Source organism: Salminus brasiliensis, chromosome 20 (genome assembly GCF_030463535.1).
Source record: "Salminus brasiliensis chromosome 20, fSalBra1.hap2, whole genome shotgun sequence".
Taxonomy (NCBI): Eukaryota; Metazoa; Chordata; class Actinopteri; order Characiformes; family Bryconidae; genus Salminus; species Salminus brasiliensis.
The window spans coordinates 6,020,258-6,044,800 of NC_132897.1; the positions used below are offsets into that span (position 1 = coordinate 6,020,258).

The 24,543-nt window shown below is 41.9% G+C and overlaps 1 protein-coding gene across 2 annotated transcripts in view; it reads right to left on the minus strand.

Moving 5' to 3' along the window:
- aifm3 (AIF family member 3) overlaps nt 1-24,219 on the minus strand; it is a 37,044-nt gene extending 12,825 nt beyond the window's left edge. For both annotated transcript variants that reach the window (XM_072664493.1, XM_072664492.1), the window contains exons 1-9: nt 23,681-24,219; nt 8,625-8,822; nt 5,513-5,726; nt 3,813-3,922; nt 3,262-3,371; nt 2,501-2,545; nt 2,303-2,399; nt 749-861; nt 21-107 (exon numbers count right to left, since the gene is read on the minus strand). In XM_072664493.1, the coding sequence (XP_072520594.1) occupies nt 21-107; nt 749-861; nt 2,303-2,399; nt 2,501-2,545; nt 3,262-3,371; nt 3,813-3,922; nt 5,513-5,726; nt 8,625-8,655 (807 nt within the window). In that variant the 5' untranslated portion in view covers nt 8,656-8,822; nt 23,681-24,219. The remainder of the gene's footprint in view (nt 1-20; nt 108-748; nt 862-2,302; nt 2,400-2,500; nt 2,546-3,261; nt 3,372-3,812; nt 3,923-5,512; nt 5,727-8,624; nt 8,823-23,680) is intronic.
- Nucleotides 24,220-24,543: the final 324 nt, after the last annotated feature.

Sequence of the window (24,543 nt, forward strand, 5' to 3'; positions counted from 1 at the left end):
TGCCTCAGTGCCAGACTCACTTCTTTCTCCAGTAGCAGCTCTATATCATGGTTCTGGAAGAACTCCATTGAGCGTAGCTGAAGCTGCTCAGCTGTGCTTTCTAAACACTGGAAAATGGGATGAAGCATCAAACACTGACTACATTTAAACGTAGTCACAAACTGATCAAACAGTTAATACACCATATGTCCGAAGGTTTGTAGACCCTTTGTCCCACCCTTTACACTCCTGAGAAGGTTTTACAGTAAATGTTGGAACATTGCTGAGAGATTTCATTCATTCATTTTCATTTAATTCAGCCACCAGAGCATTAGTGAGGTCAGGTACTGATGTTGGATCATCACTTCTGCATCTCACACACTCCAAATCATCCTGAAAGATATTGCATGGTGCTCAATCACTCTAAAGAATACAGATACACTGTACTACACCTGGGAGGCTTTATAACCCTCTAGTCAGTGATTGGCATTAGGCATGGTGGCCTTAGGCTCATATGCAGCTGCTCCAGAGACTGCCATTCTTTTACGAGCTAAGTATGTGCAATTAGACACTTGTCAACAATGTGTACATCTAAGAATAGATGGATTGTGTGGATACATTTGGACATATAGTGTACTAAAACTCTCAAAGGCTTAAATTTGCATGACACTAGTTGCTACGTATAAGCCACTGTGGGTCAAACAGAGGAGAAAATAGGTCTAACGGCTGTTGTATTGCCCCTAGCCTGGTCTGTGGACTCTGTACAAACCTTACTCAGTTTAGGCCTGTCATAGGGTGGGTGCTTTTCCATGGTGCACATCACGATGCGGTCAGTAAAGCCTTCCTGCCTCAGCGTCTCAGCACACACCAAGGCAGCAGGACCTGAGAGAGAGCAGGCAAATGCAACTTTATAGCATGCTTAATTCAGTTTGACTAGAAGTGAAGCAGAATGTTGTTTAGCGTCTCTGTCACGTAAAAACCCATAACTCCAAAGTTGCAACTTTACAGAAGGAGGAAAAAACCTTCTTAACTTTCAATGGAAGTCAATGGAAAAATGTTTTTCCCCAAGTCATTTTGGAGCATTTCTATTGGTCTGTACATCATGTACTCATGTAACACAACGTAAATGAGAACTTGCAGATTCACTTTAAGTTAGAAAGTAAAAAACTTTCTAAAAACTGCATTTTAAATAATTTAATTTAAATTAAATATTTAATTTTTAAATACGATTTTTATATATTTAATTAGTTGTATGCATTTTTTCTCTTTCCTTTTTTATAATTCATCATTTTTATTTTTCAACAATTTTCACTCCAATTTTAGTAATTTACCAGTATTACCAGTATTAACCAGTGCTGGGAGGGTAAATCCTACCCTGTGCTTTCCCCGTGCCACATGGAGCCAGCCAACCACATCCTCTCAAACTGCTGCTAATGCAATGTCATTAGACATCTGAACACGCTTGGAGGAGAGCACTAACCACCCACCCATTCTGTAACATAGGCTAATAGACATCTGCACTGACTAACTTGCATTGCGCTGAGTGAGGGCCTAGCTCTTCCACCCTCCCTGAGAGAGCGAGGCCAGTTTTGCTCTCTGGGATTCCCGGCATCTCGGGAATCCCAGAGAGATCTAACAGTCTTAATGTTTACTCCAACAAAACTGCTGTTCAGTAAATCTGGACCTGGTTCATGGTGCACTAGATGTTCTGGAGTTCAACACCCTCTCAAATACACTATATGGACAAAGGTTTTGGGACACATGCTCATTCATTCATTGTTTCTTCTGAAATCAAAGGGGATTAAATAGAGTTTAGTCTGCATTTGTTGTGGTAACTGTCTCTGCTGTCTTGGTAAGACGGCTTTCTACTAGATTTTGGAGGGGTACTGCTGGGAGGATCTGCTTGCATTCAGTGACCAGAGCATTAGTGAGGTCAGGATGTTGCATGATCACCATCCCACCTCATTTTCCCCAACTCATCCCAAAACTATTGGATGAAGGAGCACCATCATCATTTCAGAGAACACAGCAGTTCCACTGCTCCACAGCTCAATGATGGGGGCTTTAGACTGCTCTAGCTCACCCCTGGTATTAGGAAGCATAGTGCGAATAAGTTCATGTTTATCTGCTCCAGAGAGTCCTATCCTATTGACAGTTCTTCTTTACAGGGACTAGACAAGCTGTGTGTGTGCATTTGCACATCTGTGTCAGCAATGGGTGTCCACCGACATTAGATTTTATGTCAAATGCTTTAAAATATCACATCATATGGATACAGCTAAACTACGCTGCCTATGTCTGACCAGGTGTAGGAGGCTCTAACCTGATCCGATGATGAGAACATGGCTAAAGCTTGTGCTGGAGTTGATGACAGCGGAGCACTTTGCCATAGCCTTAGTCCTCCTCTGGGTCTGGAGAGCCTGTGAGAAACCAGAGAAACCATTTGTAAACTTTACACTCCACACCTTAGCCACACCTCCCGACCCATGCAGCCCTGAGAAGTATAGGTAGTTAATTTTACCTGCTTGTTTGCCCGTATAATCACCTTGTCCTTTTCCACTCTGACCTGCGGCAAGAGATAAATGTCAGTAGTCTGTAGCGCCGTCACGTCACACAGTGTGTTCTCTTGTCTTCCTCATTAACCTTCGCCGACCAGGTCGGCCTCCAACCTCTCAACACTCTCTAGGAGCTACAAGGCGTTCTTTGAGTGATGCCATACACTATTAAAAGTATAAGATCCTTGATCATTACGGGGGTAATTATGCACCCCCCCATCCAAATTAAAGCAATTAGTTCTAACAGTGTGAGGGAACTACAATTCCTCACTGTAGATTGCAGGTTGCACAGCTAAAGTGGTTGCTCAGGTATTGTATTCTATCCTATTCCATGGCTGGTTGCTATGATGTTGCTAAGTTGATGCCATGGTATCCTGGGTGGTTGCCATAGTGTTGCTAGGTGGTCACTGTGGTATCCCATGTGGTTGCTATGGCGATATTGAATCCCAGGTGGTATCTATCATGTTACTTAGCGGTTACTAGGTGGTTGCTCAGGTGTTGCCAATTGGTTGTGCCCCATGTGTTGGGTGTTACTAGTTCATTTGTGTCATGATTACATTTAAGCTTTTGCACCCTATTCATTCCTATGGTGGGAAAAAAAAATCAGCAACAGTCTGTTGCTAAGCAGAAACCGCCTGTCCAATCAAAAAGCTGTATCCAAGTCCACATCACACAACATCAGACCGAACAATCTGTTGATTTGAGTTGGAGCTGTGTGGATATATACCTGAAAGGTGGGAAGGCTGTCCAGTCCAGGGAAATCTTCAATGTCACCAGTTGCGATATTGAAACAGGCTCCGTGCCATGGACATCGAACGTGACCTTTAGATAGGACTCCTGCAGAGAGGATAACACACATTTAACTCGGAGCACTGCTGAGATATGCAGTATTATAGCCAGAAAAGTGAACAGTGACTCCTTATGTTCATTTGTTCCTTCAAAGCATTCGTTTATTGATTCTGCCTCATCTGCCGTAAGTGTGCCAGACACACCTCTTACTGTGATTCCCCCCCCCCCCCACTATAACGTCTAGCATAAAGCTGTGTTAGGCTTTCTTCTCTTTAACATCAGTCTGCTCGTTTACTTTTATTATCCTAATGCCTGTCCTATACAGTCCAGATAGGCTGGTTCATGTTCTGATAAGACATCCAGGAAATTGTCTTAGGATAAGAAACTGTCAGACAGCACTTGTTGCATTTAAGCTGTACTGAAGCAGCCAGACTGGACAAAGTCTCCTGATGAATTCAGCAGAAACACACCGCGGAAGACGTGCCTCACCCTTAACCAGTGGTGCCCCGTAGTGTGGGCATTTGTGACCCATGGCAGAGAATTCTCCATGTTCCTTAATGAGAAGAGCTCTGCCTGTGCCCAAGTCCACCTCACGCATTCTGCCACAGAGAAAACATACACAGTTACCAGGGATGTGCTGTAATACGGACAGGGATGGGTATGACAGCAGGGCTTAGGTCAGATACAGAATTCCTTACAATCTCAACAGGGATCACATGCTAAAATCCCACATGCACTTTATTATACACTAAACAAACTTCTTCAAAGCACTTAAGAGGTTTATTACTCATAATAATATTTTCCTGTGATTTGATATTCCACCATTTAAATATTTAATACTCAAAAGGTATTAAAATGATCTGTTCAGTATTAAAATTGTTAAAAATATTAAATGACAAACTGAAAAAAGTTAATTTCCTTAAGTGGTAACTATGTTATTGCTATGGAGTGGTTGCAATGGTATTGCAGGTGGTTGCAAAGGTGCCCCCAGTGTTGTTTAATGGGCACCACGATGTTGCTAAGGTGTCTCTTGTTGGTTGCTAGACTGGTTGCTATGGAATTTTAGGTGGTTGCTGAGATGTTTCAGGTGGTTGCTGTGGTACCCTATGTGATTGGTTGGGTTTGACCAATGTATTTGTATAATCATTACGTTTGCGTAAACTAACTCCATGAAGAAGGGTGCACCAACTTTTGCACCCCGTTTATTCTTAACTCCTAATTGCAGAAAGGCTCATTACACACTAAGGCGTTTTACTCAGCAACTGCAGGGACCCCTGTACAAACTGGTGGGGCCATTAACACTGCACTAAACTCCACCCCACACTGGCTATACCACTCATTATACTTATGATGCACTGCTTTTATGTCACTATGTCAGTAGTTTCTTATTTATTATCATTTACTCTTGGCTCTGTTCCATGTATGCTCAGTACTGATATTTGTACACTATATTATATTGCCCAATACTGCCATCTTTGCACCATATGTGTCATTGCACAATGCTGCTGTTTGCAGTTCTGCATTTCGTTGTCTTGTTCTTATACAGAGCAATGACAATAAAGTTGAATCTATCTGTCTATCTAATCTGTTGTAATAACACTTTTGGCCCGCCGGCGGTCCATAGCAAAACCATATGTCCGAGCAAAAGCGGTATACAAGCCTAAATATGGCAAATCTGGAGTTATGACTGTATAAGTATGCAGGACAAGTCCTGCGAAAAAACTCATTGTCACAACATAAACTTTATAATTAACAAATCATAAGTTTTGATAAATCATTTTAAATACATGAAAATAGCAGCTGGCTATTTCTTTTATTAAATTTAATAGTGAATACACCAGTAGAATTGTTCAAAAGCTGTTGGGAATTCAATAATTTTACATTAGCTTACATCAAAGTTCCTACAGTGACTATTTTCATTTTTTTTAAGTTATCTGCCTCTAACTATATATATAAAAATGTCTTAGAAATACAAACTACTTATATATATTATTCTTGATGTTTGTAGCTTTCTTAGATATTGTAGAATAATCCACACCATTGTTGTTAATATGGACACACCTCAAAACTTCCTGGCTTACTTATTATACACACATGAATTTGATATTATTAACATTGACAACTTTCGGCCTGTAATGTGGCTCAGACATAAACCAGCTGGCCTCACTGTCCATCACTGTTCAACTCACTGTCCGTTCTCCAGATCTTTGACATGGCACACCGTGGCTTCTATGTAGTCTCTGTGTTTGTGAGAGGGCCGCAAGGCGGCGGAGTCCTCGTCCGGGCAGTGTCCCAAGGAGCCATTGGGGCGGCACTCGGAAAAGGGGCTGGCCTTTCCATTCGGGGACATCAGGTCTGCTTCCTTCTCCTTCTCCAGGAGAGTGAGCTCAACTTTGACCTCAACTGCAAAGACCAAGAGACAAAGGTCACATCACACATACCAGACTTAATCAGAAACTAATGACAGTGAACTTTTCCAATGATATCCAACAATGAACAGGCAATTGGTCATGTAGAACACCCCCAATGTTTTCTGTAGTCCACTGGCTTACTTTTGTACTGTTTGAGGTCAGTGGATTTCTTTGGACCGGTAGAGTAGATCCGTACTAAGAGCAATTAGCAATGCCTTATTTTCCATTTGCAAGTTTCTCTATGCGAAGAAGGTGGTGGTTGTGTAATGCAGTTCCACCACAGCGAGCACGGAACCTGCTCTCTCTCTCTCTCTACGGCTGGAAAAATGTGCTGAGAACCCGGGTCTAATGCTTTAATCTCAGAGAGAATTCTCACCTGCTGAGCGAAGCTTAATTAAAATCAATGGAAAATCATAAGAGACGACCAAGGCCAGTGGTGGAGAAGAAAGAACGCCGGCAGCGCGCGGTGCGCTCCAGATGCTTGATTATTAGTGACACTGCACTGAAAAGAAGGAGATTCGAAGTGAGGGCTGGGTCTTCAGTAGATGTTCGGATGTAGTTTGTATCCTGGGTCGGCTGAAGAATAGGTCATGGATGTGTGTTTCATTATGCATGTCATCACACAGTAGATTTACACTATATTGCCAAAAGTATTCATTGAATTCAGGTGTTCTAATCAAATCCATGGTCACAGGTGTACAAAACCAAGCACCTAGGCATGCAGACTGCTTCTACACACATTTGTGAAAGAATGGGTCGTTCTCAGGAGTGAATGCCAGCGTGGTACCGTGGGTGATGATGTCGTAAATGATATCTTTGTTTGAAAGCTAAGAATTAAACATTGTTTTAGTGTTTTAGCATGGCGCAGCTCTTTAGACATTCTCTTCGAACTACACTGATAGTTGATGTAACAACCCAACAACCCAGAACATTTCATGTTCTACATCCCCTAAAACGTGATAATAAAAAGTGTGTAACCGCTCGGTTGAGTTGTCCAGTTAGGGTAAACAGAATGGCATACTAACATTAGCTCAGCATAAACATAGCACACAATCATATCGCCAGTTTTTCTGCTAGACTTTTAGATTAGATTTTTTTTTTGTATTTTACCTTTAGATTGGCAGATCTCAAATCCATTTACTCTTTACCTAATAAGATATGAGCTAGTAGCGCTCATTATTTCTGACGTAACCATGTTAGCTGAGCCTCCTCGAAGAACACAGTGCATTGAACAGCTATAGCTACAGCTGTCTAGATAGGGAGTTAGCTACAAACATTGCATTTTACTCTAACATGTATATGAGGGATGGACACGTGTCCATGTTTTATTGAGCACAGTAGACTTAATTATATTCTAGTTTTATTTTATGACAGTGACTGTTCTGTAATAGAGTTGTCGGTTCATGCCTAGAATTACCCTAACTGGGCAAGTCAACCAGCTGGTTGCAGAGTAGAGTAAGAGCTGACTTTTGTCCACTTCCATTTATACTCCTCACACTCTCCCTCCCTTTCTGACTGGCACACACACCTAATCTCTCTTTTCCCCTCCCTTTCTCCCTTCCTTCACTCTCTATCTGTTTCAGTGTCTCTCTCCCTTTCACACACACAAACACACACACAGCAATTCCAGAAAGTAGACGGGTGCAGTCAGGCTTTCTAGAGCACTGATCTAGAAAGTGATCTGTTGGATAATACAATTTGTCAGTTTATCACAATCCACAACATAGGCATGTGAAAAAATGGGACACACCATAAAACCATTTCATTTTTAATATACACTATATGGACAAAAGTATTGGGACACCTGCTAATTGTTTCTTTCAAAAGCAAAGGTACTCAAAAAAAAGTTTATCCTGCTTTTGTTGGAGTAACTGTCTCTACTGTCCAGGGTAGAAGGCTTTCTACTAGATTTTGAAGAGCACTGCTGTAAGAATTTGATTGCATTCAGCGACGAGCATTATTGAGGTCAGGATGTTGAAAAATCACCATCCCACCATATCCCCAGTTAGTTCCATTGGGCAAAATTCATCAAAGTATTAAAAATATTTCATATTCAAATTTTAAGTATCAAATTTAAATATGTTTAAAAAGACAAAAGCTTTTATGGGGTGTCTTATTGTTATCCTAATTAAACAGAGGGTGAGCCCCTGGGCATGTATTAAGTGTAATCTGCCCTGGTCTATTGTAACTTCATTACATTGCTAATGGTGGTTCAACATTAGAAATCCCTTTTTAGTCTAGGCTTAGGCATAATCTGGGTCTGGGAACCTGGCCCAGAATATCATAATCTAATGAATCCTCTGATGTCTAAGTACTTATTTCTAAGTAAGAATCTGATCAGAGAACTAAACCCTGAATAGTATAATAGTCTAAGACAGCTAACATTTGGGCTAAAAACGTCTTGTGTGAGTTGGTTTGCAGTGCCGTATCTAATTCATGCGCTTGTTTTTCTGGGCTGAGCGTGATAAAAAGCCCACAGTCTCACAATGTAGGTTCAATCTATTCAAATCTCACTGGCTTCCAAAAGCCAGTGCCCACTCACAGTCCAACAAGTGGGCCCATTGAAAGACCAAGTCATATTTCTGCCCTTCAGCACCACTTTGTCTTTGAGAAGTAGGAAAGGAAACAGCGATACATTGTGAAACATTCGAACGCGCTCAACACTCATTTTTCACTGTCTAATCCCCGTGAACACAGAGAGCAACTGAGAGCATTAAAATTCCTGTAGCGCCAAAAGAAAGCCATGCCACAAAGGCAGTCAGGGGGCAGGTTGGACTGACCTATATATAGATGGAGAAACAAGTGCCAATTATTACAGGATTTGAGGGCGTGGGTGGGGGTGTACGGCAGAATGCGTCTGTATGTATGTGTGTGTGTGTGTGTGTGTCACCTGGTTTGGGTTTGGAGAGGCATCCTCCCATGGTGGGCCCAGAGTGAAGCCAGGAGGCCTGGTGAGTGGGAAGCCCAGGGCAGAATCAGACGTTCAGGGTGGACTGTAGAGTCTACGGGTGGACCCGGCGCTGCAGTAGCGAAGTTCGGGCCTGCCTGGCCCGCTTGGCCATATCAGAAATCAGCCACTGCACATAGCCTGAGGAGGGAGGACAACAGGGCTAGAAACCTACTCTGAAGAACCAACAAATACACTTAAAAATAAAGGCACTACAAAGGGTTGATGCCATAGGATAACCACTTTTGGCTCCGTAAAGAGTCCTTTTCCTAAAAAAGCTGAACCTGTAAAGTGGTTAAGGACCATTACATTGAGTTCTTTTGACCTGTTAAAGGTTTTTCACTGACAAATCTCTTCATGGAAACATTTATGGATAGTTCTTCCTTGACTATATATATATATATATATATATATATATATATATATATATATATATATATAACTGCCTTCCTGTCAGCTGTGACACAAGTTCAGAACTGTATAAATGGGGAACCAAACCAATCTTAGGAGGTCCATAAGTCCTAAAAAATCTCCAGGAAAATGCCAAAAAAAGACCAGCAAGTACTGAAAGCAAATGTCAAACCACTTGTTATAAAGCTGAAGCAAAAACAATGGGATAATGATCCAAAACAAACCTCAAATTCCACCATGGACTATCTGAAAACACCCAAACTGAAGTTTTCGGAATGGCCTTTGACTGAAGGAATGAACCCTGACCTAAATGTCATAGAGAATGTGTGAATAGACTTTAAACTAGCTCACCCAAGAGTATCTCATAACTAAAGGCTTTCAGTGAGAAAAAACTAAAATAATGTAGATGCTACAAAAAGCATCAGAGCAAGCCATGGTTTCTGCCAAAGTTGGTGTTACTAAATACTGGTGCCAAACTTTTGATTTCCTAATATTTTTATGCATTGAAAGACTGTAATTGTGCATTAGCAGTTGCTAATAATATATATATATATATATATATATATATATATATATATATATATAGATAGATAGATAGATAGATAGATGCTACAACTTTACAAATGTTCAGTTGGAAAAAAAAATGTTGTTAGGCAAAGGGTGTCCAAACTTTCGCATACCACTGTATACAGAACACTCAAGCCAATTAATTTTAGATATCCATATCTTATAGCACCACCATGCTAATATGCAATTAGAGACTGTAGCCCTATTACCACACTATTTAGAAAGGTAGGTACATTAAATGTCCAAATGTTTGTGGACACCCCTTCTAACGAATGTATTCAGCTACTTTAAGTTGCACCCATTGCACACATGGCTTACCTAGTCCCTGTAGACAAAAACAAATACTGTCAGTAGAATAGCACTCTCTGCAGCAGATAAATATAAACAAATTGGCACCATGCTGCCTAATGCCAGGGGTGGGCTAGAGGAGTATAAGACCCCCCAGTATTGAGCTGTGGAGCAGTGGTACTACTCTGGAATGATGATGGGTGCCTTATCCAGTACTTTTGGGATCATTTGGTGATGGTGGAGGTGGGATGGTGATCGTCCAACATCCTGCCCTAACTAATACTCTCCTCTCACTGCTGAATGCAATCAAATCCTCACAGCAGTGCTCCTCCAAAATCTAGCAGAAAGCCTTCTTTCCTGGACACTTTTTTTAAGTACCTCTGATTTCGGTAGGGGGAAAAAAACAATGAAAGATCAGACGTCCAAATACTTTTGTCAATGCAATTTAGGTAGGTAGATGGATGGATGACTGAATGGTTGGATAGATAGACTGATAGATTAGATAAACAGCTATGCTGGGAAAGGTCACCTAACCTACTGGAGAATTATTAATCACATTAATCACATCACACAGGTGCCAGCAGTAATCACATGCAAATACACCAGATGTTATATTCGTCTGGTCTGTCTGCTTTCAGATTACATAATTAGGAGCCAAAACAGAAGAAAACAGCTCAAAGCTGCTGAATAAAAACATTTCATTTGGGCCAGCAAACGCTGATTAATACCCAGCCTGGCCCCCATGCTTATCATCTTACAGGAGACCAACTTGACTCTTGATTCCCAGTTTGCTACAGTTCCCTGTGTCCTTTAAAAGATAACCGGGAAAAGTGTCAAACCAATAACACTTCAGTCCAGCCTACATTGACCCTGTCATTTATTCCTCAGCTCATTTCTAGGGTGTTAATTTTGTATATTAATGGCCACTGCTCTCACTGGCTGTCTCAGAGGAAGGGATGGGAAAGGGTGTGTGGCTTTGTAAGTCAGTATGGCTACCACAGAGACAGGCCTACAGTTTTTTTAAGCTTGTTAACAGTAAAAGACCAGATGGAGACACTAAATCACGAGCGTGAGCTGACAGAGTTTGTATACAAACCCTGTAATTCGCTTTGAAATCAGCTTTTGATTAGCCCCATTAAGATGCTAATCTCCACTAGCTGCATAATGGAGATTTGCCTGTTACATTAGCATCAAGCTAACAGTGGTGATTTTGTTTTTCTTGGATGTTTGTTTAAAAGTCAGAACCTTTTTCTTAGAGAGGGATAATTTGGTGATGGTGGCATGTGTTAGGGGCAGTGAGTACACACACACACCCAGAGCGGTGGGCAGCCAACTCCAGAGAGGGTAAAGGGTTTTGCTCAAGGGCCCAACAGTGGCAGCTTGCCGAGCCCGGGAATCGAACCCACAACCTTGTTATCAATATCCTGGCGCTCTAACCGCTGAGCCACCGCTGCTCTACGGAGTCTACTTTATGCAGACTCCAAAGATCCTTAGATAGAAGAATCTTAGAGACTACTGAACACAAAAGCCAGTATGGAGGCAGTAAACTCGACACTACACTTCGCCCAAGTACTTTAGTCAGCTATTGGAGACAGCGAGCGACTCTGCCGTTCCGACACCCAGGAGAAGTTCATTCCACCGCTTCAGTGCCAGGACAGGAAAAAAGCCTGGACGCTTGTCTTCCGTGGATCTTAAAGGATCTTAAAGTTTCATACTTGAAGCTCGAAGGGCTCTTGTTACAGATTGGTTATCTAACTCAGATCTGCAGAAAAGCATGTGAGAATGCACGACAGCAGAAAACCACATCGGGTTCCTCGTTTGTCAAACAAGATCAGAAAGCTGAGGCTGCAGTGGGCCCAGGCTCACCAGCACCAAAACACTGGACAGACAAGACTGGAAAAACATGGCCTGGTCTGACGAGTCTCCATTTCTGCTGAGGTAGGGTCAGAATTGGGTGACAACAGCCCGAATCCATGGATTTTACTGGCACTGTGTCAACGGTACAGGCTGGTGGAGCTGCTGTCTCAGCCAACAATGGGCTCACATAGGTGGAATGTGGGCTAGATGGGTTCGAGATGGGCATGGGCTCTGAGCAGGTTTGTAAATGTGTTGTTACTGAGACTCATTTGGACTTTGCAAATGGACCCCATCATTACACCCCACCTTAATCTCACATGGGTCCCATATAGGCTCCATGTGCAGTGTATAACCCAGATGGGGCTCATATTCAACCCCTCCTGGTCCCATCCCTGACCCTGGTGGGCATCCATATGTTAGGCATGTTGTTTGGTGTAATGGTGTAGGGAATGTTTACTTGGTACAGGCTACTTGAGTATTGCTGCTGACCATATGCATCCCTTCATGATCACAACTGACCCATCTTCTAACGTCTAACTCCAGCATGACGATGCACCATGTCACAAAGCAGAAGTCCTCTTAAAGTGGCTTCATGAACATGACAATGAGTTCACTGCTCTTCAGTGGCCTGCCAAGTCAAACTGAACAGAGCTGGTCCAAGGTTGTGGGTTCGATTCCTGGGCTCGGCAAGCTGCCACTGTTGGGCCCTTGAGCAAGGCCCTTTACCCTCTCTGCTCCCCGGGCGCTGGAGTTGGCTGCCCACCGCTCTGGGTGTGTGTATGTACTCACTGCCCCTAACACGTGTGTGTGTGAGTGTGTGTTCACTACCAGATGGGTTAAATGCGGAGGACACATTTCGCTGTACAGTGCACACTGTACAGTGACAAATACATGCACCTGCACCTTTTTTTTACCTTTACTCGAATTACGCAGCCACTTAGGGCCCCAGCGCCACCAGGGGGCCCCCAAGAGCACCGAGCTATAATGAAAAATGTATATATATTTTAAAAATACCATTGAATAATAAAACTTCAGAATTTTATATACATTTATTTTCATTGTTGGGACACCAATACTAGGTTGATAAAGGCCCAGGCGCTTTAGCATATTGCACAATATCTCTCTCTCAGCAAATCGCTCCAAGAAAATGTAAAAAATCCCATATGCACATCTGTTTAAAACTTAAAACTAAAATTTACACAACATTTTTGTAAGTTTGCTACTCCTGTAAGGTTAAAAACAGGATCCAGAATGACACCAGTATGATGTCAGCTAATTACAAATAATGCTAATGATGGGTACGTTACACACACACAGTGTAGCCTGTGTCTCCATATGGAATGATGAAGCATCTGGTGTTGAGATGGTAGTATGGGAGGGCCCCAAATGAAAATCTGCTTATGGTCCCATAAAGGCTTGGGCCGGCCCTGAATCTGAATCTCGTAGAACGCCTTTGGGCTGTGGTAGAACGGGGGATTCACAGCATGAACGTGCTTCTGAAAAATGTGCAGGAATTGCATGATGCAGGAATGCCAACATGGACCAGAATCTCAAAAGGAATGCCTCCAATACCTTGTGGGGTCCATGCCATTAAGAGCTGAGGCTGTTTTGAGAGCAAAATGAGGCCCTACCTAGTATTACTGTATGTGAACTGGCAGGAGGACATAGGCTTGTTTACTTTATCTCCTCTAAGTGAATGTTTCTGTGCTGTCTTTGGGAACGTGTGAATGAGACCATGTTATTGTATCCACGGTGATGGGAACAGGGGTGTAAAAGTCTCCTTATACAAGAGAGAATCTGTCCAGAGCCAGAAATCCTTCAGCTATTCAGCTCCACTCCAGCCAATGAGCAGTTAAACTGTCAGTCACTCTCTACTGGAAGAAGTTTAGATACACCAGTAAAGTAGAAGCCTTGTAAATACCATTAACTGGTATTATGTAATGTAATTATGTGTAATTACTATTGCTGCTGCTGTGCTACACAGGAACCTCTAGGTTCTCCATTTAATGAGGATAAGAGAATTTCCACCAAGTAAACTCACTTAAACTAAGCAAAGAAAGGCAAAGCTTAGCCGTGACCAAGCTGAAGCACTGCTGTGATGAAAAAGTGGAGGAAATAATTGATGTTGGGTAAAGCACACAAGCCATTGGTAAGCTATACAGTCACAATAGCAAGAAGTTCTGGTGTTGAGCTCAAGCACAACATTTAAATGCTCAGACAGCTTTTCAGGGACTCGAGTAAAAGGAGCAATTGATATTCACATCACACCCAAAGGTCCTTGAAGTGGCGAGTGGAAAGAACAATAGTGCTCCTTAATGAGGGAGAGGTCCAGTGTATCCCACAGAGCGCACAGGAACGGAAACAAGCCCACGGCTAAAGTGCTGAGGCATCTGAAACTTTAACGCTCCCTGTAGCAAGACCCTCTTTATGTTTGATAGCATGAAATCAAGGCAAGTTGTTTGCAGCCCTTGTACTGTCCTACAGGGCCATGTGTGGCTTGGTTCTACTGGCTATGTTCTGTTGGTTTGAGGTTCTGTTGGTGTCATATCTAGGCTACTGCAGTTGTGCACTGTGGTATTTCTGTATATTGACTCTCTATATTATGCTATATCTGTTGTTGTTATATACTGTGCTAAAAAAGCAGCTCTAAGGCGTTGAGGCATGGACTCCACAAGACCTCAGAAGGCGTCCTGTGGTATGCGGATCACCGAGACGTTAGCAGCAGGTCCTTGAAGTCCTGTAAGTTGTGAGGTGTGGCCTCCATCGGCCTAATAAGTGTGCCCATTAATGGTAGGTACTGATCACTGCATACCAGAAAACCTCCCACAAGACCCAGTCGTCTAGCCACAGGGGCGCTGCCAGGGGTTTTGGACCCCATGAAAAGATACTGGGCCCCAAAACTCCTCAACCCGTAACAATTCTGCCGAAATACTCAATTCGTACATTTTTTGGGACCCATAGTCAGTCACAGGCCCCCTAGTTTCCCCTTCATTACAGCGTCCCTGTCTAGCCATCACAGTTTGGCTCTTGTTGAAGTGGCTCAGATTTCTACACATGGCATGATGATTTCTACGTTTCCTGCTTCCAACACATTACCTTCAACAACTGGCCCTTCACTTGCTCATCTAATATGTATATCCACCCCCCCTGATAGAAATCATCAGCCAATGGAGTCAGATAAAGGTTATTGACTTCATGGTGGTCAGTGGTTTTAATGTTATGGCTGATCGCATTATAATAAACATAATTATAATACAGCATTGTAACAAAGGACGATACATGCATATTCATATATACATAAGCCACACACACATAAGCCTTGTCGTCTTGGCAGAAGGGGGCCACTACTGTTATTCCTGCAGAATTTATGACAATCTCCATAGCAACTGTGCATCTCTTCCTACACACTCTTTACATAGTACTACGTTTTTTGGGTCATGCATGAAAAAACCCCTAAACAAACCATGCTGGAGATAAACCTCATGCCTCGCTAAAGCACCAATCTTGGAAACAAACAGCAAACAGCGTCATTGAGCTAAGCGTGTATTCTTGCTCTTCAGTTTCCAACATTCTGCCAGGTTTCTCTTGCGTTTGTAAGCCGCTGCTGAGCGAATTCGCTGGGGCAACTGCAAATTTCTCTTTTCCAACCCAAAGTAGGTTAAGACGATTTCCAGGCTTCACAGCATATGACACAGATGGAGTCGCTGGTTCGCTTGCGGGAAGGCCTGCCAACAAACATGGCTAATAGTCTTTTTTACAAACATGCTGTCATTCTCACAAGCTGCACGGAGAGCAATGAGCTGGAATGCAGGTGCATGGCACCCAGCCCTCTCAGTCTGGGTCAGCGCTGGTTGTCGGTGGTTAAACTGAGGGTTACATCACAAGGGGTGACTCAGTACAAAAGGTAACATTATGTCAGTAGAAATGTAGAAATGTGTGTGTGGGGGTGGGGGGGGGGGGGTAATCGCACCACTCCAGACCTCAGTATTTTATTATTGCCTCATAAAATAATTTCCCAAATATGTTGAGACATTGTTTTCTAGATTTTGGCCTGAACCCTTTTTTTAAATACAGTGATACCCAAGAACTTACTACAATTTTACCATTATCAGCATCATATACACTATATGGACAGAAGTATCGGGACACCTGTTTATTAATTGTTTTTTTTCCAAAATCAAGGGTATTAATAAGAGTTTTGTTAAGAGTTTTGTTGGAGTATCTGTCTCTACAGTCCAGGGAAGAAGGCTTTCTATTAGATTGTGGAGCATTGCTGTGAGAATATGATTGCATTCACAGACAAGCGTGTTAATGAGGTCACCACTCATCTCCAACTCCCATCATCATTCCAGAGAACACAGTTCTTCCACTGCTCCACAGCTCAATGCTGGGGGCTTTATACCCCTCTAGCCCATGCCTCAATGCTGCCACTAGGCAGCATGGTGCCAATAAGTTCATGTTGATCTGCTCCAGAGGGTCCTTTTCTATTGGCAGTACTTCTCTACAGGGACTAGACAAGCTGTGTGTTTTGTGTCCACAAACATTTAGACATATAATGTATAAAAAAAACAATGTTTTTGCCATTTTTGACTTTATACGTGATCTGAATCTGGCAGTTGTTTTTTATATTGTGCCAGAATTTCTTGATGACTGGACCAATAGAAATGCTCCGAAATGTCTTTATGGGTATGTGTAAGACTATAGAGCTATATAGTATAGTGTAACTATATAGAACATTACATTTACATGTGTTTTACTCTCTGTTTTAGTTCAAGTCAAGTTCAAGTCCACATTTCCTTTTTGTTTCAGTGGAAAAATTGTCAAAATGGTCAAAATGATAAAACTACAGTAATAAAGACCATGGTCACCAACTTCCCATCAAATTTAAAGCATAAAAAATGAGATCAGATATGATATCAATGTCCAATAGATTGGCTTCTTTCAACATCATACATTCAGTAATGAATACTGAATTACAGCATGTGTCGTTTTGTTTTTTACAGCGATAACTAAGGCCTCTAAAGGGTAAACTGCAGGTCTTAATCTTAAGCTTAATTATTCACAAACTACTATAAAACACTTGATAGCTACTATTAGACTAATACTTGAGGAAGTGGATTATGGATCCACACCTAGGCCTGTGCAGTTTAAGAGGTTACGGTCATAATGAAAGAGAAATACAGTACATAGGAAGTATAAGTAGAGAACATGCAGAACTTCAGTCAAACATCTCAAAGACTTCACAAAACCAGCAGGCCACTGCAGGAACTCTCCACTTTAACATCAGCACTGTTGATCACCCCCAAACAATCACTGTTCACTGTTCACTCCACTCCAAACCAATTGAGATAAAAGCCAGCTTCTGAGCTGTGGAGAAATGCCCAGTGACAGCAGTTCATCATTTCTGACTCTTTCAGGGCTCCATACCTCATCTCCTGGCGTAAATCGCCCTGCTTACACTCCTCTTCTGCTGAAGTCGACAGCATGACTCCAAAACACCAAACTTTCCGTAATCTCATTCCTTTGGTTCTGACATACCTCTGATTCCTGATCTCGTCCAGTTAGTGACCAGTGCTTTTTCCCTGAGCTGTGGTTCATGAAGGCCTACCGCACAGTGCTGCTCCACACCGGGCTCACGAGACTCAACGCGCTAGCTCTTACACGTACTACACACTCAAACACACGGTTTATCAGCTGAGATGGACTCTGACTGAGACTCAAGAGTACAAAGGGAACACAAAATCCCATCTGGTCTTCAGGAACTGTAGGAACATAAGAGACGTTGATGGGTCTCAGTACAGTCGGGCCAGTCAGCTGGTAGTGATTGTATCAAAGCTGCAGCGCACTGTTAACTGTTAACTGTCTAAGATTCTTGAGGACATTTAGGAGGTTCTTCGATTTGAAACTTTGGAGGAACATCTTAAGGTGCCTTGAGGAACCTTCAAGAAAAGGTTTTAGAAGAAAAAGGTTCCTTGAAGGCTCCTCAAAGCACCTTAAGTTCCTTTGCAGTTTCAAACTGAAGAACCTCCAAAGGTTCCTCAAGGATCTTATACTTTGAACAGTGTACGCCACTGAGTTCTTGGAGCAATAGAAGAACCACTTTTAGGCTCATAAAGAAAAGACCCCAAGAGCTCTTTGATGGTGAAGATTTTTTTAAAAGCTTAAAGATCCTTTGTTTCATGCTTAAAGGTTCTCTACCAATAAACGCTCTTCACATTCAACATCTTTACAAACAACCAAAAGTAGTTCTTCTATGGCATTGCTCAAAGAACCCTTGGTAGAACCATCATTTTTAATTTCAGTCCAAATTCTCCCAATCCACCTTAAAACCAACCTGTCACGAGTACTGCAGCTCGCTGGAGTTTGATTTTATGGCAGTTTCCTTTGGTATTAATAAAGGTTCTATTTATGGAAGATGCTGGACTTTTGACGGGCCACTGTTTTATGAGGTCTTCTCTCTTGTACAGTTCTACAAGTTCCCCTACGCCTTGCCTGAAGCGTCAAGCGGAGTGTTGATTGTTGGAACTTTGCCCGCACCATTCCCGCACGCAAAAATGGCCAATGGTTAATCATTAGCCTTTTCTCACAGATCTAGAGGAGATAGGTAAGTGTCACTCACAACAAAGCACTTTCCTTACACTGCATCTCCACTGCTGGCAAAACATGGAGAAGAAATACAGGTCAAGCCTTTGGATGGTGTGAGTGTGTTTAGCCCAACAGAGAAGCACAGGGCGACCTGTGACCTGCACGACCCTTTAGACACCGTCAGGTACGCTGTGTACTGTCTAGGCAGAAGAAGATGGGCTGTTATTTGTTGAGATGCTGTTCAGAAGCTAGCAACACGCTAATTTGCATTGCACTAACAGCATCATATCGCTGATACAGATACAGCACATCTTTAAATCTGATTCCAGCAGTGTAACCAATGGCCTTAATGGCACCTAAGAGGAATATAATGAGGTCATATGTTCTAAAAATGAAGTGATTTGTGAATCAGTGAGTAATAGGGTTGCATTGACAGCCCTGTTCCATATACACATGCGCATACAGTACAATCAGTGTTTGTTAAAGTAAACAAATAAACAAGCAAGTCATTGCTGTCAGACAAAAAGCTTGTATCTTTAAAACAGCAACTTTACAGAAGAGGGGGAAAAAGTCAGGAAGCACTTGATAAGCCCCACATTTAACTGCTGAAGCTGCTGGAGTTCTCAGCAAAAAGGACTGACCACCCCAGAGTCCAGACCTCAGTATTGTTGAATGTGTTTAAGATGACTTGGATGGTTAGAAGAAGTTCTAAGACTGAACTTTCTGCAGCAGCACTGAAACATGATACCTTCTGAACTTTCAATGGAAGTCAATGTAAAAATATTTTATTCCAAGTAATTTTGGAGCATTTCTATTGGTCTGTAAAATATAAAAGATTCAAATATGTACAAAAGTCAACTGATGAAAAAATGGAGATACAGACTTTAACTTCCAAAAGGCTCCATGTTTACTCTCAAAGTATGAAACCTTCCAAATATCTAATCTTTTTGGAGACCCTGGTACTAAAAAAACGCAGTTGGACATTTTTTCTAAATGCTTACAATGTCTGTGATTACACACTGATTTCACGTTAGCGTTTTTCTTCTAGTAACCCTTTTAAACTCTGTATGTAGGCCCAAACTTTATTACTATTAGAATCTAACATCACCTTAAAGAATAGGCCCTAAAATAGAACCTTGTGGCACGCCACAAAATCTAATAAACTAAACGACTATACAATAGTTTTTGTTTTAGGATTGATAACTGAATCATTAACTTATGATAGAAAGGGTTTAGCCCCACCTTCTCACTGGTGGAACTACCCATTGGTCAAACTACATGCATCCACTACAGCCGACTGACCACAGATGATTGATCACAGCCTTCAAATGTCTAAACGCAAATGCACATACACACATATCAATTCTAGAAATATATAGAAAAATGTGGGGGAGTTTCAAATCAGTGATCAAATCAGTCACATACACAGTTATTATATCCTGTTAGACACACCAGGACTAAACAGTGTCCAGTCTAATAGTGTTTTTTTTATGCCAACTGACTTTATTTCATTGATGAAATGTTGTTGAAAAATTGCAATACTGGTTTATATAGATATGAAAAAAGTTATTAAAATGTTTTTTTTGTAAAACTCAGAAATGAAAGGAGATGATTTGGTCGTATTGGCTTCTAAGATTATTTCATAAAGTAAAGGTAAATAAGTAAATGTTTATATATTAATATTCATTATCATAGCTGCCTCTGTTTGAAAGCTAAAATATAGCCACCCTACCCTCGACTGCATTTTTAAGTAAGCCCAGTTTGGCAGGAAATCCACGAACCTGGCAACCCTGAAGTCTGGGCTCATTGTCAGAGACAAGTATTTATGGTGCCTTTAAGTCATCCTCGGAAGTTCCTGCGATTAGGGTGGAGTGGATTGATATTGATATATGGACACTTCCCATCCTGACATTTCTTCTCCAGAAATGACCCACAGGTGAAAATACTGATACTAAGTGTTTCTTTAAGCTGAAAACTGGATGCACATCTTTTTAATGGTGAAACCGCGTCTACGCTTGTCTTTGTGTTGATCATCAAGAAATTATGAAGAATTTCCCTTTTTCTACCTGGATTAGCATTACACAGACATATAAACATATTTTTTAAATATTGTTTTTTTTAGTATTAATATAATATTGTTAATACTGTATTAATAATATGTTTTCTATAAGAGTACACCTGTACACCTGATAGTGTCCTGTTGTATCTGGAACCAAGATGTTAGCAGCAGATCTTTTAAGCCTTAAGTTCTGCAAGTCCTGTGCAGAAGCATCAATGGGTCCTACAAAATATTTTACTGTTATTAAAAATGGTAATGTTATTGCATGTGTAAATATGTAAATATATATATATATGCTCTATTAATGCTGCTGTACTGTCTCCTGAAAACCAGCTGAATTGCAGAGTTCCTGCACACCACACCAGCCTCTCTGAATCTCGGGCTATAAGTATATAAAGGGCACTAAAGTTCAGAGTTGATCTTGTTGTGGAATTCGGATTCTGAGCTGTAGTACACTGCAGGGTCATGGCACAGAGCACATGCCTGTAGGCTCCAGTAAAGTATGGGTTTACTACAGCATTCCTGTGTTTCTGAGGGCCTGTGTTTTTTTTTGCTGTTTCTGTTAAAGTGGACAGCCTGATCAAACATCTTAGGAACGTCTTAACCAGCCATCATAACCAGCATTATCATATACATTCTTCATCCATCGTGCATATATCCAGCAGAGCTCCACTGCAGAGGGAGGGGGGTTGTTACTGCACCAACCAAAGGAGCTTTGCTTACTGCAAAGACCTGCATAGCTGCACCTCTGTCAACTCAGATATTTCACATATTAAGATCTACTTTGTGCAAAATGTCAGTGTGTGTGTGTGTGTGTGTGTGTGTGTGTGTTCAGGGGAGAGGTAGGCCTGAGGGAGAATAAAAGAAAAGTTCAATCATTTATCATTAGTTTGAGCAAGAGACAAAAGGTGGTGGGGGTTTGGGATTTCTATTATTCATTATAGATTTTAATATTAACGGTTATCATTAATAATAAGGATGCAGTGATTTGGGAATCATGGGCTGATGGTATTAGACATTTTTACGGTAACCCTCGGCTGACTCCAATACATAAGCATGAGATTAGAATTACACAGAAATATGTAATTCTATTTATTTATTTATGGTATTCATAGAAATATTAGTAATACTATATTAATATGATGTACTACAATCATTTTTGCACAGTAGATCAGCACTGCCTGAACATTCATCTCTTCCTAGGGACCAGAAGATGACAGGAGATGCTTTAAACAGTTATCTGTCAGTACTGATAGACTATATGGACAAAAGTATTGGGACACCTGCTCATTCAATGTTTCTTCCCAAATCAAGTGTATTAAAAAGAGTTGATCTTGCCCAGTTAAGAAGGCTTTTTATCATAGATTTTGGAGGAGCATTGCTGAGAGGATTTAATTGCATTCAGCGACAGGAGCATTAGTGAGGTTGGGATGTCAGATGATCACCACCCCACCTCATCATCCCCAACTCATCCTAAAAGTATTGAATGGAGCACCATCCATCATTCCAGATAACACAGTAGTTCCACTGCTCCACAGCTCAATACTGGGGGGCTTTATTCCCCCTCTAGCCCATGCCTGGCATTAGGCAGCATGGTGTGAATAGGTTCATGATGTTTATCTGCTCCAGAGAGTCCTATTCTATTGGCAGTACTTCTCTACAGGGACATACAAGCTGTATCAGCAGTATCAGCAGCGGGTGCAACTTAAAGTGGCTGAATGCACTCATTAGAAGGGGTGTCCACAAACATTTGGACAAACGGTACATTACATATTATGCATTACAGCATCATTAATCATCTCTAATTAATCTCATTAATATGCGGATTGGAGGTCTGACACTCATGTTCCTGTTTGTTGTTGAGCCTGCTCAGTTACAAATGGCTGAGGAGAGAGAGAGAGAGAAAGAGAGCGAGAGAGGTACAGAGAATGCTAGAATCCATCCACGTCAGTCTCACTGCAGCTTATGCTGCTTCTCTGCTACTAATCTGTTCACCGCAAATGCCCCCCAAAAGAGCCAACGCCTCCCCCCAGGCAGCTCCTCGTCACTTCGTTCATCGGCTCCATCTCTGCCTTCTGAACTCCTTAAACTCTGAAGACCTCTTAGGATGTTCTCACTTCAGTTCCTCACTCTCAGAACTTCATACATCATAGACTGGTTCAGTTCATAATCTTTTAAAAATAAAGCTGCTGCACAGGGTTCCTTTACTGGTGCCATAGAAGAACCTTTTTTGGTTCCATAAAGAACCCTAGGCCTAATCTTCCTAAGAACTTTCTTCGAGTTGTTCTTGACGAATCCCACTGTCCTCCCAAATCCCAAAATCCCAAATCCCAAATACTGACCCTTTTAAAGGCCTTCACTTCACCAGTGTAAAGCTTCTGCACATATACCGCTATACAGACAAAAGTATTGGGACACCTGCTCATTCACTGTTTCTTCTAAAATCAATGGCATTAAAAAAGAGTTTATCCTGCTTTTATTTGGAGTAACTGTCTCTACTGTCCTGGTAAGAAAGCTTTCTACTAGATATTGAACCATTGCTGTGAGGATTTGATTGCATTCGGCGTCAAGATAGCCTTATGTTGGATGTTGGATGATCACCTTCCTCATCCCCAACTCTCTAACTCATCCCAAAAGTTTTGGCTGAAGCACCATTCATCATTCCAGAGAACACAGTATTTCCACTGCTCCACAGTTCCACTGCTGGGGGGCTTTATACCCCTCTAGCCCAAACCTGACATTAGGCAGCATTTTGCCAATAGGTTCATGTTTATCTGCCCCAGAGAGTAGCACTATTAGCAGAACTTCTCTACAGGGACTAGATGAACTATGCGCATGCATTGGCACATCTGTGTCAGCAATGGGTGCAACTGCAAGTAGCTGAACCTATTCATTAGAAAGGGTGTCCACAAACATTTGGACATATAGTATACATCTGTGTGTAGTTTTCTGGTGCATGCAGTGCACAGATAATAAATCAGGGAGCTGAAAACATGTGATTCTGATTTGTATTGTCTTATTTATGTCACAAAGTATTCATTATTAACTTATTAGATATGTGTTATTATTTATATATTTTTTAAGGTACAAAAATTAATTAATAAAAAAAAAAAATAATAATAATAATAGGACACACATGTATTGAAAGGGTTAAAGGGGTTAAGTCCTCCTCATCCCAAACCCGAGCCTGTGTAATCCACCTGAGCCAGTACAGGTAGTGAGCAGTACTCACCTGAGAGTCCCGTGTGAAGCAGGTGCGGTCAGTGGATGGCCAGTTTTGCAGATGGACGCAGCATTCTACTGCAAAGTCTCCAGCCTCCTGGAGTGCCGCGTTCTGTCCTGCACTGCTTTTTACTGCAGTAACCCAGGATCCAGGCACGGTCCCACTGCGAGCCTCTCTCTCACACACACACACACACACACACACAGACGCTTACTCTATCTCTCGCTCTCTCTCTCTCTCTCTCTCTCACACACACACACACACAGACGCTTACTCTATCTCTCGCTCTCTCTCTCTCTCTCTCTCACACACACACACACACAGACGCTTACTCTATCTCTCGCTCTCTCTCTCTCTCACACACACACACACACAAAGCAGCAGCAGTGGGCAGAAAGCAGAGGCGACAGAAAGAAGCACTGGCTTGCTCTCTCCTTCTCTGTCTTTTGCTACTGCTTATTCTAATGCTTCTAACACACACACACAGACAGACACACATACACACACACACTCTCTCTCTCTCTCTCTCCCTCCTGCTTTCTCAGTCTTGCTTGTCCTTTGCCCTCCTCTCCCTCCCTCTCTGTCTCTCTCTCTCTCTCTCTATAGCAGAGCTTGTGGGCTGCAGTAGCAGGTCTTCTGCCAGCAGTTCAGCTGTATGCAGTATTGATGGAGTTGCTCGGGGGATGCTAACACAGCATGAATTCTCCCAGAGCTCCACTTTCTCCCCTCCCTCCGCTCAGAGCTCTCCCTTCCCTCCTCCTCCTCCTTTTCTCTCACCCCTTTACCCCACCTTCTCCTCCTTTCTCAGCTCAATACTTTGTCTAAGTCACATTATTTCTTGCTTTCTTTTTCTCTCTTTCACACACACACAC